At 40.0% G+C, this 17,876-nt stretch overlaps 1 protein-coding gene across 2 annotated transcripts; it reads left to right on the top strand.

Annotated features, from left to right (window-relative positions):
- Positions 1 to 5,927: 5,927 nt before the first annotated feature.
- Positions 5,928 to 8,807, top strand: LOC146571856 (uncharacterized). Of its 2 annotated transcripts, none has more exons than XM_085275830.1 (4): positions 5,928 to 6,011; positions 7,419 to 7,538; positions 7,857 to 7,952; positions 8,424 to 8,807. In XM_085275830.1, exons 1-4 carry the CDS (start codon positions 5,937 to 5,939, stop codon positions 8,754 to 8,756), a joined length of 624 nt encoding a protein of 207 aa, XP_085131956.1. In that variant the 5' UTR covers positions 5,928 to 5,936; the 3' UTR covers positions 8,757 to 8,807. The 2 variants fall into 2 exon arrangements, with proteins under 2 accessions (XP_085131956.1, XP_085131955.1); XM_085275829.1 differs by lacking the exon at positions 5,928 to 6,011 and adding an exon at positions 6,532 to 7,061 and having other exon boundaries at positions 7,371 to 7,538.
- Positions 8,808 to 17,876: the final 9,069 nt, after the last annotated feature.

Raw genomic sequence — 17,876 nt, 5'->3', positions numbered from 1 at the left:
ATGGGTACATCATTCTCCTCGGAAAATGAGGACATCAACACAGAATCAGAGAGGGCAACATCAATATCTTTACAAGCTTGTGCTCGAGTAATCGCACAGGCCGGATACAGCCCAGGGTGCATGGAAACATCAGAGGTTTTCTGATTCAGGGGGTTGTCTAAAACCTCCAGACGAGGGAGCACTAACCCTCCTGCAATATCATTGCCCAACAACATGGCCACACCCTCTATTGGCAAGGCCGGGCAAACGGCAACAGGGAAAAATCCTGTAACAAGTTTTGATTTTATAAAAACTCTGTGAACAGGTCTGGGAGAGTAACCCATTTCTATCCCCCGTAGAACAGAATTAAAACCACATTTAATTTCAGCAGAAAAAGGTAAAAAAAATAAATAAATTGTGTCAGATGTTTATGTCTGTGAAGGTTCTCAGTCATCCAGGTCATCGTAGTCAAAGGAGCTTGCAAAGAAAAGCGTCTGGACTTCTTTGAGTTACTTGAAGATGTTTCACCTCATCCGAGAAGCTTCTTCAGTTCTAAGGTCAAATGGTGGAGAGTCCCAGATATAAACCTAGTGGGAGTTTCCCCCCACAGGGGGACAAAAGGACCCCCTGATGATCCTCTAATCACACAAGCCAAGGTGTGAAACTGGGTGTGGGTCCCAATCAGCCAGAGTTTTGGGTGAGTTAACATCAACATTGCAAGTGACCAATCAGAATGTTGTGACGTCATACTTTTGCGACTTCGGGAAAAACCGGCGTAAAACAAAAAACTGTACTTAACGTCAATACGTTAACAAGCTAACTGCGCTAACGCACTAGTTCCCACCAATTGAGCATTGCGTGGCACATCCGACATACTGTTTTACTTTTGTCCATGACGCGCTTACCAACAGGGTCATGCTTCACATGAAAACAAGATAGTTCCAAACACCTGGGGCCCGTTCTTCGTACGTCGCTTACTACATCCAAGATCAAATGACACATCCAAGATCAAATCATCGCGCTAACCGTGAGCTCGCTAATCCGGTTCCCCGAACACAACTGCTGTTGACGATTACTACAGCTGGACGCAGGAATGTGACATCACTGGGTGTCGTAAAAGGGGCTACGCATCGATAGTAGAAACATTGATTGGCAACCCGCTGATTGGTCGGCGAAAATGTCGAAGGGGCGTGCTCGGTATTTTCCGGCAGCAGAGCAAGAACTCTTGAGTGAGGGATTTCAGGAGTTTCAGAGTTTAATTAAAACGCAAGAGAACACTGCAAAGGCTGCAAAAGCAAGGAGAGAGGGCTGGCAGAAAGTTGCTGACAAATCAAACTCGTAGGTAATTTAATAATAATAATAATAATGGATTGGGTTTATATAGCGCTTTCCAAGGCACCCAAAGCGCTTTACGATACCACTATTCATTCACTCCCACATTCACACACTGGTGGAGGCAGCTACGGTTGTAGCCAGGCTGCCATATCGCGCCATCGGCCCCTCTGGCCAACACCAGTAGGCGGTAGGGTAGATCTATCATATGACACTATATTGTCCAATATCATATGGCATTATATTATATTATAATATGTTATATTATATCCCCTTTCACATTAGAGCCACAACAGGACCCACAAGAACATGGGAACAAGTAAAAGTGGAATACAGGAGTATTCTACAGAATGGTAATATTTATCTCTTAGATTGCTTTGCGTCTCTTGGCAAGGTAATACTGGCCTGTAATACTCTGTTAGTTTGTTCATAACAGCAACCAAGAAAAGGGCAGAGGAAAAAAAGACAGGTGGTGGTCCTGCACCCCCTCGTCAACAAGTTGGTTAAGTAAATAATACCCTCACGGGAATATCGATATCTCTCTATGAGCACACTGTCGCGCTGAGCTAAAGGATCCTGTCTATCCCGCAATATACGCTGAATTCTGAGGACTCTCCTTATCAATCTTGCACCTTCCGCAATGGGTTGGTCGCGTATACGGACAGGACATGGCTGCGACAGGCTTCCCAAATCCACCTTCGCTTTTATAGCCGTGGTCTCTCATCTTGATTACACGAAGTAATTTACAATTGCTACTCTGAAATATGAATTACATCTGTAATAATCACATACATGTAATAGAATGTTAATAGTTCATTTCCCTTTTTTAGGAAATGACCTGTATGTATCTGTGTGACATCAATAAAAGGATCAAGTGCTGCATTATCTTTAGTTACATTGATAATATTTATTTATGGTGAAACAGTGGAAAAATATCGCTGTTGCTTTCGTATAAATGAAGCGGACATACCTGCGTGGCCGCGATCTAATCCTGTTTACATAAAGTAAACCTGCTCCCGAGCAGGTTTACGCTTACGGCTCTGTTGCTATGACAGCAAGTCCCGGATGAGCTTCGGGGAACCGACTGATCCAGGATCACGCGAAATCGTCAACAATCTAATCCGGCTAACCTACTTAGCGAGGTACGAAGAACGGGCCCCAGATCTGAATGAGGGTGGGGGAGGTTCAATTTCGGTAGCATTGAGGCAGTTGCCATGTTGCAACGAGCTTAGCTTCTGTCTTGCTAGCTTGCACTGCGCTCAGTGGATCTGCACTCGACAGTGCAGCCTAGGCGGAGTAGTCGAATGCAGATCCACTGAGTGCTCAACACAGAAAGCATCGTCAGAAGAAAAGTTAATAAAATAAATAAATGTCTGTGAAGGTTCTTAGTCATCCAGGTCATCGTAGTCAAAGGAGCTTGCAAAGAAAGGAACTTAAAAAATGAATAAATAATTTTGTATTGTTCAATACATATGCGTACCAAACCGAAAGCACTGTATCGAACGGTTCAATATCGATACGAGTATTGTTGCACCCCTAGTATGTACCTCTGCATACGTGACTTCCTGGGGGTCATGAAAGTCCATCTCCCTTCCAGAGCAAAGTTATTCAATACAAATGTTGAGACCCCCACCCAGGTATCCAAATTCAAATTCAAATTCAAATTTTATTTGTCACGTACACAGTCATACACAGTACGATATGCAGTGAAATGCTTGGACAACTGCTCGTGACCTAAAGAGAACAAAAAAGGAAAAGGCTATGAATAAGATAGGAAATAAATATGAAAAATTAAAAAGGGTAAATTTAACTAAGAAGGAATAAAATATAAATTAAGGTTAAAAATGAAATAACTGTACAACACAAATTAGAATGAAGGGTAAATTTAACTGGGAAGAATAAGATAAAGATAAATATATAAATTAAAGTTGAAAATAAAATAACTGTACAACAAAATACAAAATACACAATACACAATATCCCTTGGGGAATTTCCACTCAACATTAACTTTTTGTCTTACTTTCACAGTTCAAGTGGCGGAGGGTCTCCTAAAAATCTACTCCTAAGTTTATGACACACTCAGTGTCTCTACAATAATTCTACATCCTATCTAACACATTTCTAAACTCTCAAATAAGCTAAACATTTCTTCAACTGCTTTCTTCCATTTCCACAATATCACTAATGTTATAAACATTCTGTCAAAGTAACTCTGAAAAACTAATTCATGCATTTACTTCTAGGCTGGACCACTGTAATTTATTATTATTAGGATGTCCTAAAAACTCCTTCAAAAGCCTTCAGTTAATCTAAAATGCTGCAGCAAGAGAACTGACAGGGACTAGAAAAAGAGGGCATATTTCTCCTGAATTTCTCCTCCAGAATTGAATTTAAAGTCTTGCCCCCTATGAAAGCCCGCTTCCGCCACTAAAAAACCAAAAAACAAAACATGTATCTATAACTCGAATTTTCGAGTTATTTTCTTGAAATTTCAACTCATTAACTCGAAATTTGGAGAAACATAACTCGAAATTTAGAGAAAGGCAACTCGAAATTTTGAATTACTTTTCTCAAAATTTAGAGTTAATAACTCGAAATTTCGAGTTAGCTCTGCCAATCAGTAATCTACATAAATGAGGTCACTTTCTTGTTACCCGGAAGCATATGGCGCAGAGTAACGGGCACTCAAAACCGGATCGCAAAAAATTGGCTCTTTCGCAAGTACGTTGGCTGATAGTAACGACATGCGATTCAGCTTAATAACATGAGGAATTCACCATTTTTGAAGCCACGCTGAAAATACTCATCAATCTGTGCATTCATGACTGGATGTAATACTGGTAGCTTAGCTGTAGCATTTGTAGCTGAGGGCTTTAGCTTCCGGGTAACAAGGAAATGACATCATTCACGTAGATTACTGATTGGCAGTGCTAACTTGAAATTTCGAGTTACTTTTCTCAAAATTTTGAGTTTATAAGTCGGAATTTCGAGTTAGTAAGTGGAAATTTCGAGAAAATAAGTCAAAACTTCGAGTTTTCCTTTTTTTTTGTGGCGTAAATGGGCTTTCATATGCTCCTCACATACAAGGTCTTGAATAATTTGGCCCTATCTTATCTTACTGTATCACCCCATTAGAGCACTTCGTTTTCAGATTTGGGCTTACTTGTGGTTCCTAGAGTACTTAAAAGTAGAATGGGAGGCAGATCCTTCAGCTTTCAGGCCAGTCTTCTGTGGAACCAGCTCCTAGGTTGACACCTTCTCCATTTTTAACAATAGGCTTAAATCTTTCCCTTTTGATAAAGTATATTGATAGATTTGTAGCTTAAACCTATTCGCTGGAACGTTCAAGACAATTCAACTACACAGCAAAAAGCATTGAACAAGATGTGACCCTGTGAAGACTCCCCAAAGCTGGTGCCAGGAGTCTAACAGTCCATCTAAACAAAAGGCTCTTATACTTAACCAGATATAGAGTACACTGTAAACCCCAACAGTCCAGCTGACTTATAAAGTTTGTGGATACAACAATTAAAATGCGTCACAAAGTTGAAACAACTTAAAACTTTTCTGTTCTCTTAACGATTCAAACAGTTATAATTGTACATGGCTTAGAAGTTAAGAGTAAATACTGCTTTTTTAATTATGATTTTTGAGTAAATGTTTTTTTTTCGAGCTCCGCATTTGTACGTCATGACATCATGACGTTTTCTCTCTAACCTGAACGACGTTGACAGAAAATTCTGTTCAATATGGCTGCCCTTCTCGAGCGACCGGAGAGCACATTTGGAGAAACTTGTAAGTAAAACGGAACCTTCGTTATGTTTATTTTTTCCGTAAAAAAGCAAGTATATTAATATGTTGCAGCCATTAACTTGTTTTTGAATGCGCCGTTGTGTTAAACAGCACAGACTCAGGTAGTGAATTGTTGTTCGCTGTTGTTCGCGCTCTTTTTCAAACCGATGATATCGTCAGTTTTACAGTTTTAACCGATTAAAACAGTTTTAATAAGAATTGCACATAAAGAAAGTGTCTTAGTGATATTTTAACGACCCATTGCCAACGCAAGAAAGTTGGCGTTTTTACAACAGCAGCCTCATTGTTCGGCCGGGTTTTTTTCTTCTTCTCATTAGCATCATTCAAAAGTGACTTAGCTAGCAGTGGCAACTTCTATCTTAAGCAGCAGCCTGTAAAAGAAGTAGTTTGTAAGTAGAAGTTCTGTGTAATATTACAAGTATCTCACTGATGTATTATGTACTATTGCATAACAATGTGTCTTTGCAAAGATTTATCCCGCAGTTTGGCTTGGTTTTTTAAAATAACTGCAGTGTAAATTCATATGTATTCTGTGCTTTTGGGTTTTTTTTCTTTTTTTTTTTTCCAACTTAACAGAATTTATACATGGTGAGACAATGTTGATTATATGGTAAAAACTTAAAACTAAAAGAGGGTTACTGTTTACCATGACTAAATGGAATGATGGCCTGTGACTTTGTAACATCTGAAATTCTTACCTATGTTTTGGACTGTTGGATGATCGGCCATAGAATTCAAGACTGCACTCAAAGTAAACAGCAGTAATTGTAAGGTTTTTTTTTACCATGCTAAGTGTTTATTTTGTCATGAAATGTACAGTGTACTTTTGAAATTTTTGAAAGCTGTAATGATGGCTGAGTATATAATTATCACTGACCATAATAAGGTTAATGGTATGATGTACAGTGTTTTTATATATGAGACGATTCATTTTTTAAAAATCATCTCCATTCCTTGTTTTATTCATAGGATGATGGCAGTATCCCAAAAGTTCCTGCTGAGAGTTCACCTCACCACAGATGTTGTTGTGAAGGTTTCTCTAACTAAGTGGCCTGAGTCGGTGGAAGAACTAATCACCATACTCCGTGAGAAGCTCAACCCAAGGCTGGACTTTGAGTTTACCTTACAATACGAAGACCCCGACTTTGATGGGCAACTTACCTGCCTACTGGATATTCAAGAGTTGCTGGAGAAGGGCACACTAAAAGTAGTGAGATCTGAAAGTGATGTCAGTTCTTGTGCAAGTTCTGATACAGATATCCTTCCTCATGTGCCTTTAGCTCAGCGTCTGAAGTGTTGGCCTGACACTTTCCCAGTACCTACCTTTTCTTACGAAGTTGAACATCTCCTTGAGGAGGGAAATAGAGCCTTTGAGATGTCTGGAAAACATCTGAAGTTGACTCGAGCCCAAAAGCACAACATCTTGGAGACCATGGCTTCAGTGATGCACACCTTCAAAGCCTATCCGAGTGATGGAGATGTCGGTTTGGCAGCAGAAGCTCTTGTTACCACTCATCCATGTCTTAAAGAGCCTGGAAGTAGGAATGGAAGTTATGGTTGGAAGACCAGTTTAAAATTCAAGATGGGAAATTATCGCACCAAGCTAGCCAGATCTGGATGTGTGGAGGTGTCTGTCAACGCTGGCAGGAGGAGTGTTAACAACCCTGAAGGAGAGCATCCCCACTCAAACATAAAAAGAGCCAGAAGAGCTGAGGTGAACTACCTCCCAAACTTTCCAAGAGGAGAAGATCAGGTCAGTTTGGAGGATATGAGAGTCCAGATAAAAAATGAGGTTGAGAAGACTGAGCCCAACAAAGTAATGATTGAAAAACTGATGCAGACTACCTTTGCACTTCGTCGCCATGAAATTGTTCAAGACAACCCAATGGTAAAGAACTTCTTAGAGAAATGGCCTGCTCTGCGATTTGACTCTCAGGTATCTGTGCTTTGATTTTTTTTTTCTTCTTCAGTTTAACATGAAACAATGCAAGTTCAGCAGATCTCTTCAGATTCAGATAATAAATAAATAACACATAAATAAATAATAGATAACAAACAAAAATATATTTCAGCTTTGTGATACACTTGTGCTTGTGGTTCGGGTCCAATTTAAAGAAAAAAAATTCATAGGACATCTATAAAGCAAGGTTAGACAGAAGTTGGGCAATTCCTCTTTAATGATAAGATGTAAATTTGGTCAGTAATTTGGCTTGATGTTGGATGTTTTTGTCCTGTTTTATTTTAGATTTGTGCGGAGTTCCACCGAGTCACAAACATTAACCTGCGGAACCAGTTCTACGCTGAACTTGACAGACACACACCACGACTTATGGCTCTATACAGACAGAAGGCTGCACGGACTGGCAAGATATCAGAGGCTCTGCGAACCATCCTGAATCATTATGATCTTCAGGTGAATATTGATAATGATAAAATTAACACAAATTAAAAGTTTCACTGATAAAAACTCAATTTTTCCTTGCTTTGAACATCTGTGTTTTATACAGATTACAGCTCTGATCTGGTATGTTACTTTAAAATACTGTGTAGGATTTTTGTCAAATAAGATACAGACTCTTTGTCATAAGAGACAGAAAGGTTGTGTCTTAGAAGAAATGTCTCCAAAATTATGTAGAGTCACATGTCATGCAGTTTCATATACATGTATTCTCCCCAAAAGAATGACACCTGAAAACTTTGTGTTCAATTAACTTTTCTTTTCCCTTTTTAGGAGGCGCCTGATATCAACGTGAAACGCACTGCAGTGCTTCGTGCCCTTCCTGTATACCTGCGGGAGGAGGACCCAGAATTCTTTAAGACATGTAATGTAAGTGTATTTTTGCATCACTTAAATTCTGCCAGTGAGATAAAACACCATGGATTTTTTTAAATACAATTTAATACCCTAGCAGCTACCAAATTGTACAAGCAAAATACCCTCTCTTTAGAAAACCCTCACACACACACACAGGGTCAGGAGCAGGGCACAGGCGTATCACAGCACTTCGGCTACGCTGCAGGTGGCCCCAAAAACAAGGCTGAAGTCAAGATTTAGTTTCTTTTTGAGATAAAGTCATAAAATAAAAAATGACTTTTTTTTTTTTTTAGAAAAATAACAAACATACTAATTATGTAATGCAAGAAGCTAACGCGTTAATGTACATTTTTCAAAAAAGTAGAGTACCCTAACCCGTTACAAAGTAACCCACTACACTGCTGAATTTTTTGCTAGATTACAGGTCTTGCTTGTCACATTCTCTCAAACCAACCTTACTTATTGATACTGTGTCTATTCCAGGCGGACACATTGGATGAGTCGACCCTCATTGACACTCCAGTTGCCCTTCTCACAGTGGTTACCGACGGCGCTTCCCAGACCAGTCCAGTCCATTTTACTTCCTCAAGCATGGCCATTGTGGTGGAAGGCGACTTGGTGATGCGTGATATTCCCAGATTTGCAGATGCATTTGCCTTATTGTTTGGCTTGATCTATGCTCTGCATTTAGACTACCCCAGGAAGCTCGTTCACACATTTACCTTTGTCCAAAAAATCTTCATGGGGCTTGTTGACGGCAAACCTCTGAAACCCTGCCTACATGCTCTTAAAAATGATTTGTTGCTGAAAGAGTAGTTCTGGAAGGAATATAAGGCAATGTTTGTTAGGACATGCACTCTGTTACTGAGCACTTCGTTTTAAGCACTTTATTTAAAGCACTTTAAGTTTACTACAGACTTTGGGTGGATTTAACTCCATCAGTTTACCTAACTTTGCTCTGATTATTTGGAAGATGATCATCTTTATTTGTACCCATTTTATAAAATTGTTTTTCATTTCTTTTTCAAACAAATGTGATTAGTATTTGACTTTTTATTTTGAATTTATGTATTTTGAGAAAGATGCAATTAGGACTGATGTTGTCCTTTGTGATTTTATAAAAAGATACATGTTCAGGTGACCCTGAATCTTCCCTTAGTTACACTGCAATAAATATAGCTTCCTATGTAATTCTTTTTGTGCACTATAGTGCAAATTAATTTTTTTGCTTGTCTCTCTCATACTATACATACCACTGCTAAGTCCTGATGTCCCCTTAAAATGATGTCACATGTGTGAGGGTGTGGCTTTTCCTTTCTTTCTTCCATAAAATGCATAATGCTCGAACCGGTGCTCAAACCGGTGCTCAAACCGGTGCTCAAACCGGTGCTTAAAGAATGGAGAACACAAACTTTGTCCAAAAACCTCTCATGTTTAGCTGTTTTTTTGTAAAAAGATAACAATGTTAGCCTTTTCTGCAGCTATAGGGGATATATGGTATCACTCTTGGCTGGACGCAGTGCTTAAACAATGGAAAAAACACAAACTTTGTCCAAAAACCTCTCATTGTTTAGCTGTTTTCCACTTTTTCTTTGGTCATTTTAGCCTTTTTGGCCAGGGGTGAAGGGAGCATCTGCCATCAAACAAGATGACAGCCGCATGTAACTACGATGGTGTTTGCTAGTTTACCTTACATGCATTAATGTAATAATGTGGTTAGTCTACTCAACGTAAATTACACACGAATAACATTAAGCTACTCACGCAGAAAAGAACGGTTGCTGCTGTCATCATCACCCGTCATCATTTCTGCTACACTGGCAGGGCTAGGGGCCAGGACTCTACTCTTCGGGTTCTTGGGGGAAGTGCTAACTTGGTGCATTTCTCGGCTTTTAAAAAAACGCTATGTGTCACCAGGTTCGTCGTCAGATTCAAGGTGTTACCTCCTTTGCACAGTATCCCAGTATCACCTTAAAGCAGTTGTTGCAGGCTGCTGAGTTTGCATCTTTTGCTGTGAAGTACAGCCAGACTTTTGACTGCTTCACCTTGGGCATCTGTAGCTCTGCTCTAAAAGAACGTACGTACCCTTGCAAAGGTAAAATGATTGGCTAGAATCCAAAGTGTATGACATCTCAGGAAAAAAAAAAGCACCGAAATGTGCACTGCTTTTTGGTCTGGTTACTACCGTTTATGTCATTATGGCACCGGATACCAGTACCCATCCGTACTTGGTATTGGAACAATTTAAAAGATTTAAATCCCAAAAGAGTGTGTTGGGGGAAAACTCTGTAAAAGACCCAGGAGAAATAAAGACACAATGAGACAAAGTTACTTTCTTTATCAAACGTGTACACGGGTGAGCTGCTAAGAACAACTCACACCATGCACAGTGGCTTGGTAATTTTTATAGGCACAGAGCACAGAGACAGTGAGAACAGGATAACAAATAATAAACAGATAAAATAAAACAACTCCATATATGGTGCTAGTCTCGTCAGCAGAGAGCTAGGGAAGATAAAACAATCTAAAACAATATGTCCCAGAAACAAGATGTGTTTGCTGGGAAAGTCTAAAAAGATAATTCTAAACTAATCTAACCATAGGCAAAGGGCAGACAAAAGGCATCATTGTACATTTAAAAGAAGGTAAAGAAACATAGAATCATTTTTCCTGTAACATTCCCTCCTGTTTTAACTTATTTTAAATGTATACAACAATTGTCTGTGAAGGTTATTTATTAAGTATCTTAAGCAATTTTTTAATTTTCAAAATGTCAGCATAGCAGAAATGGAAGTCATTTGGTCTAAAGAATAAAACAAAAGAAAATAATAAAAAGAAAAACATAGTAAATGAAAATCATAGTAAATGAAATAACAAGTGGAATAAACAAGAAAAAATAATAAAACTAAAACTACAAAAAATAAAGGATAAAAACCTTATATTTTAAAACGAAAACTTACAAAAAATAAAAGGATGAAAAGTAAAATGAAAACTTTATATTTAAAAATGATGAAAACCTAATATGTAAAATGAAAACTTCAAAAAATACAAGGATGAAAACCTTATATTTTAAAATGAAAACTTCAAAAAAATACAAGCATGAAACCTTATACTTAAAATGATGCAAACCTTAAATTGAAAACTTTATATGTAAAATAATGAAAACTTCATATTTAAAATGAAGACTTCAAAAAATAAAAGGATGAGAACTTCAAAAAATAAAAGGATGAAAACTTTATATTTAAAATGAAAAACTTTATGTTTAAAACTCAAGACTTCAAAAAAAATAAAAGCATGAAAACTTGCATAACCTACTAATGTTTTAATCAGTGCATGATCACTTGACAAGTCATTTTTAATCACCACGTCATTTATTAGCAGCTAGTACAAGTTCTCCTCTAACAGAATTGCAACGGGATGCTGGTCTTCTTCAGGCACGGCAACATAAGCAGTCATTGTAGTTGTTATCATCTTTGAAATCATTACTCTTAGGCATGGCAACACACACAACACTAATATGAGCAGTGCTATCATGATGAGACCTAGAAGGAAAAATGGCTTCGCTACAGCAGCCAGCCATGAACCGCTGAACAGCCAGTCCAGCCAGCTTTGTGCTGTAGCTGCTCCAGGTGTGTGGTCAGTGACATATTTTTGCAGAGCGGTCAAATTCTGCAAAGCTTCATAAATGTCTCCTCCAGTTTCGTATCCATCAGGGATAAAAGTGCAACATGTTTCCCCGATCAGCTTGCAAACTCCTCCTTGTGATGCTGTTAGCAGGTCTAGTGTCAGTCTGTTCTGCAGCACCATCGTTCTGATGGCCTGCTGTTCTCCTGCTAAGGCGGTTCCCAGGGTCTTAGTCAAGTTGATGTGTCGTAGCAGAGCATATCGGTTGATTTCCACATGATCCCGCACCTCGGCAACTCCAATGCCGGGGATCAAGCTCTGTAAGAATTTCACTCCTCCTCCCCAGATGCGAAACTCTCCCGGCACTCCAGTGTCCACTGTAATGCCGAAAGAATTGGGGGAGGCGATGTCCACTTCACGTCTCTGCCGGCTGCTTGGGTGATGTGCAACACTTTGCATGAAGAAAACGTGATCTGATAATTCCACCAGGGCGCACAGACCTCCCCAACCTTCAGGGAGTGACAGATAAGCCTTGTTGCCACATAGGAAGTACCAGTCAGCCAAAACTCTGGTTCCTCTGCTGCTGGGTGCCGTCCGTGCACATCCTGTCTGGTACTGAGTCTTTGTTTGTAGTGGCATTCGGTAGCTGTAGTCGGAGCGACAGTTTAGGCCCATCAGCGTCGTGTTACTGGCACAGGTTTCGTTGAGTGAACAGTCCATACACTTCCTCTCGTTCCTTGGTGGGCAGAAAGTGTATATGTATTTGCATAGCAGTCAGTTTTATTATTCAAGTAAGCTGTAGTGTTCATAAACTGCCACCAGAAATTAGTGGCATAGCCATGGGGAAACTTGGTGTACTTTCCTTTGTCATACAGTGTCTGCCTTTTCTTCATATAGCGTGACTTATTGTCCCTCACGGAAGCAAAGATGAGGAGCCCGGCCATGGTCAGGGCCGCTGCAGTTGTTAAGAGCCACCACCTCATGACGACGGGACACACCCTCCTGTCGCGAGTAGACCCCCCGGCCAGGAAAGCTGACCCCTCCACCGGGCGAGATCACAACAAGTGGGCAAGCCTGCCATCAGCTGTGTTTAGATGGCTTCACTGACTCGCCTGCAGTGACTCTGATGGATCCAGGATGGTCGTTCCGCAATTTTGCAAGCTCCAGTTTTTCCTTTGGAGCACTTTGATCAGAACCCAGTCACCGGGCTGTGATCTGCAAGACACTTGATAGACATCATTACGTTCTTCGTTATTTACAATCATCTCTTTATTTTCCTACAACTTAGACATACATTTTGCTACTGAAATTGTATCTGCCTTTTTCACTGGGTAGATTTCTGGCCACTTTGAGAATACATCTATAACCACTAGGGTGTATTTTTACCCTTGGCATTCATTTAGCTCAATAAAGTCCATATGGATTGTGTGGTCTCAGGTTTCCCTGAGCATTATATTTTTGACACGTCATGCACGTTCTGACAAATTGTTTTGCTGAGGTTTCAAAATGTACAGTGTAGAATTTACAGTGTAGAAATGAGAGTTGACAATACTGGTCAGTCCCCCCGTTGACAAATGCGTACAGCCATGAGTCACTAATGCCGCCATTTTGTGGAGGAATTTTTGGCAACACTAGCTTGCCATAACACATCATTAAGTCGTTTGTCAGAACTGCACCGTGTTTTAGCCATTTTGCCTGCTTTTTGTTCACTTTGCAACACATCCAGTGGAATCTGATGTGTGTTTACTGCCATCAATGTCATGTTTGTCTTTTGTGCCGCCTGTTTTGCGGCTCTGTCAGCAAAATTGTTGCCTGTAGTAATAAAAGAGCTATCAGTTTTGTGTGCTGCACATTTACACAATGCGAGTTGTTGTGGTAAATTTATTAAAGTCAGCAGGCGTTGTAAGAGGCTGGCATGCTGGACTGGTTTACCGGTTGATGTAATCATTCCTCTGTTTTGCCAGAGCTTTGCAAAATGATGCACAGCAGAGAAAACATACTGGCTGTCTGTATAAACGTTTATTTGTTTGTCTTTGTGGATTTCACATGCACGAATAACAGCTATCAGCTCAGCGCTCTGTGCAGAATATGAAGAAGAAAGTGGTTTTGCTTCTATTATTCTACTGTCTGTGGTTACTGCGTAACCTACACAATTTCAGCCTGTGCTGTAAGGTCAAATGCTGTTCTCCTAGCTTCCACACTTGCTGATCATAAGGTGGATCTGGGCCTGGAGTTTGTTTAAATCTCAGAATGTTGTGATACTCGGTCGGTTTCTGGCACTCAGGTGTAATACCAGAAAAGAATGGCATGACTGCTATCTTAAGTTTTGTCAGAGCGTCTCTACCTAGCAAATTTACTGGACACGACGGGTCATATATGCATTTAATAAAGCACCTGCGGCCACTTGCTGTGTGTACTAGTTCTAAAAGGGCAGTTAATTGTTGTACAGTTGTGTGGCCTGAAGCTGACTTTACAACTAATTTGTTCTCTACTCCTACAATCTCGTGGGAAGTGACCTTCCTCTCCACGGTTCTAGCAGGCGTTGTCTCTATGTTATCTGCTGTTTCTGCGTGGCTGTCTGCAGCCTTGGTGTTTGTGACTTTGCTCGCCTCTCTGTTCCTGATAGCCACCTGCGAATTAGTGTTTTAGTCTGTTGTCAACACGTCAGCCTTATTTCTAAGTTACAGAATGCTTCTTCTCCCTTTTTTTTTTTTTTTTTTTTTGTATGGGAGAATAGATGCAACTCTACATTTTCACTTAAGGCAGTTTTAGATAATTTCTAGTTCTTCAAACAATGCATGGATCTCACACATTTCAAACTTTCAAGTTAGGGTTGTTTCCCATTTATACAAATATATATATATTTAACTTTGCATTCCTCACAGCTCATAGCTCACAGCTCTAAACCTAGGCATTTTTCAATCATATGCCTAATCACTATGTGTCACTGTGATTCTCAAGTATTGTCACAAGTTCGTTTAAATTCGTTTCCAAAACCAACAAAATAATCAAACAAAAACAAAAAACATAAACGTGTCAGGACACAAAAGAAAAAGAAAAATGCTGCCACCCGAACAAGGCAGAAGTCTCCATATGTTGGCTTTTAATAGCATGCAGCTTGTAACATGGTAGACTAATGTGCCTGTGTTAATTCAGCTCCATATTATTGTGTGAAGTTGCACTGGGTTGGGAGTGGTTTTGTGGTTGTCACATTTTTGGTGAGCCAATGGCTGGAATGGGGTTGGACTAATTAGAGGCAGGTGTACTTGATTGCACTGATACACTGGTCTACATATAGCCCACACTACAAACACTGCTGTGTTGTTTTGTCTCTCTGTGCAGTCCAGGGCCTATTATATGCCACAGCCTAAAGGCAGCAGAGTTCCAGAGGCTTGAGTGACCACTGACTATATGCTTGCAGGGTGGTGGGTCTCCAAGGACAACTTCTAACCCTGTTAAAGGCAACATGTGGGGTGCAACTTGGCCGTGTGGCATAGCTGGCTCTGGCCTTGGGACTGTGTGTTTTTATACAATTCATAAGTGGGACACTGGACTGTTTTATCTTTTATCTCTTGATATATTTTTCGTCAATAAATTATCTTTTAGAATTTTATTGACTGTCATCTTTTTGCCCACGACTGAGACGGTTGGTCAGACCTAGAGTCTTTCTTTGGGTGTGTTACAGCAGCTTCTGCTCTAAAAGAAACAAATAAATAAAAAGAAAAGAAAATGTGGAACATGCTCATCAGCTTAGCAGTGTCTACATATTTAATTCAGCTTCTCAATCCTGTAGTTTTAGCTGTTGTCTACAGGGTTTTGCTTATTGGTTGTTATTATAGGTGTGCTCTATATCTCAGCAATGTGTCATTCTAGAATGATAAGTTTCAAGCTGGTCAAGTGCCTCTATGCACTTCATTAGTTTAGTTATTCTCTGTATTGTCTTCATCTCACATGTCATTACACTGAGTTTCAGCAAACCTTAAGCTTGATGCAGACTACTGCTTAACAATTATCCACCTCACATCATAACCGATTAAGGTGCCTCTTCATATTAATATTATGTCATTGTTAATATTATCCTCTTTGTCTTATATAACAGCAATAGCATATTATAATATTTTATCAGTGTGTACCACTATACTACTACTGAGCCAATTTGTTAGTTAGGATCATCTTATTCAGCAAACAGATAATTTTGAATTCATCCAATCTGCGGTCACATTTGTTCTCTCTGTTGCATGGCGGACCAGGCAGTTCTATTATAATATATTATTTATATTTTATTTTGTATCCATCAAGGGCTTCAGATGACCTGCAGAATCATCCTTTTCCCAGGGTGGAGACAGTTACCTTTTCACACACTCTCGTTGGCTGAACAATGACACAGCCTTAATATACTTTATTTATGTTATTAAAATATTTTCGTGTGAATTATTTGCTTTATATTCATTTTATACATTGTGGGCATGGTCATCATGCCAACTGTGTTTCATTGATAATATCACTTTCTTTATTTCGTACTTTTTATATTTATATCTACTCAGTGCGGTCTGTTGTCAACCCTTTTAAACTACCACAAAACTACTGTGATCTCTAGTTTTCACTTAATAAGGGATTATTATGTTCTTCCTGATATGGGTGTTGCTGCAGATGCGGCTGCAGGAGTGAGTGATGGTTTACTAAAAGGATTGTGGGAACTGCAGTGTCTCGTCTTCTGGTTTTACTAAACTGGCAGTTGAGTTCTGGTCTTCTGACTGTTTATATTTTGTTTTCTTAAATCTCTCAGTTTACAGACACTGTTTTTGTCCGGCGTCTGGACTTTTCTTTTCTCACCACTGCTCGTCAGCAGGAATGAGTTTTAATTTCACTTGCTTAATTACCCATCTTATTTATGTATTTACTTATTTTTGTTTATTTATTTAGTTATTTATTTGTACACTGGCAATACAGCTGCTATCCACCTTCGCTGGTATGAGGAATGAGAGTGGTTGTTCACACGCCCTTCTACTTTCGGACTATTTCCAAAAGCGGTGTGAACTTTACGAGGCGGAACTCGACCGTTCTCCCAAACCACCAGCACTTCAGCGAACAGCAGTGAAAGAAAAACACAGTAGGAGCGGCTCAGTCTCTTATTGGACCGTGAAAAGTCAGCTTGCTCCGTTAGTTACAACAATACACACACATACATTCACATTCACACTTATTCGCGCGATCGGAACCCTTATCATAAGGGGAGCTGCCAGTCTTTCTGTAGACGAGCTACTTATTCCCTTGACCCAGCTGGGGGAGCTACCCAGAGCTCCAAACCTAACCCACAAGAGTGGGGAGCTTCCAGTCGACGAGCTCCAAGCTACCAGCCGACGAGCTACTTTAAACCCACAGAAGTGGGGAGCTTCCAGTCGCGACGAGCTACTTTCGCTATTTTAAATTCCCTGAATTTAAAATACGTTTTTACGCAAGATTGTGTCAGTGTGTCTGTATCTACCTGGTCAGTGTCGCCGGGTCTGGTCCACCTCGATCGGGCCCCACCACCGTGGGTCGCTTTCTAAGAATGTTGGCCAAGACTCGAATTTAACGCCCTTGGTCTTTGACCACACACCTAGTGTGTGGGCTGTCGACAGACGAACAACGTGGACTGGTCACGGAGATGGGACACGATGGAGGTGCTCCGGCTCCGAAGGACCAAGAAATGTTGGGGGAAAACTCTGTAAAAGACCCAGGAGAAATAAAGACACAATGAGACAAAGTTACTTTCTTTATCAAACGTGTACACGGGTGAGCTGCTAAGAACAACTCACACCATGCACAGTGGCTTGGTAATTTTTATAGGCACAGAGCACAGAGACAGTGAGAACAGGATAACAAATAATAAACAGATAAAATAAAACAACTCCATATATGGTGCTAGTCTCGTCAGCAGAGAGCTAGGGAAGATAAAACAATCTAAAACAATATGTCCCAGAAACAAGATGTGTTTGCTGGGAAAGTCTAAAAAGATAATTCTAAACTAATCTAACCATAGGCAAAGGGCAGACAAAAGGCATCTTTGTACATTTAAAAGAAGGTAAAGAAACATAGAATCATTTTTCCTGTAACAGAGTGCCACCTCAACGCTGACGTCATCCTGAGAACAAAAGGGCCATCAGAAATGATTGTATAGAGACCTGATGAAATAGCAGTTGCCAAATGGATTGACAACAAGCCTCTTGTCATGACACTGCTCATGGAATTTAGCCCCAAGATATCTATGCCAGATGGTCAAAAGAAGAATAGAGGCAAATCCAAGTCCCAAGACCTGCAATGGTTGCAGAA

This window comes from Mchenga conophoros, linkage group LG6 (assembly GCF_057382185.1).
Source record: "Mchenga conophoros isolate Kocher_MC1m ecotype Shallow Benthic linkage group LG6, M_conophoros_male_GT1.1, whole genome shotgun sequence".
Lineage (NCBI taxonomy): Eukaryota > Metazoa > Chordata > Actinopteri > Cichliformes > Cichlidae > Mchenga > Mchenga conophoros.
This window is presented reverse-complemented; position numbering and strand designations above follow the sequence as displayed.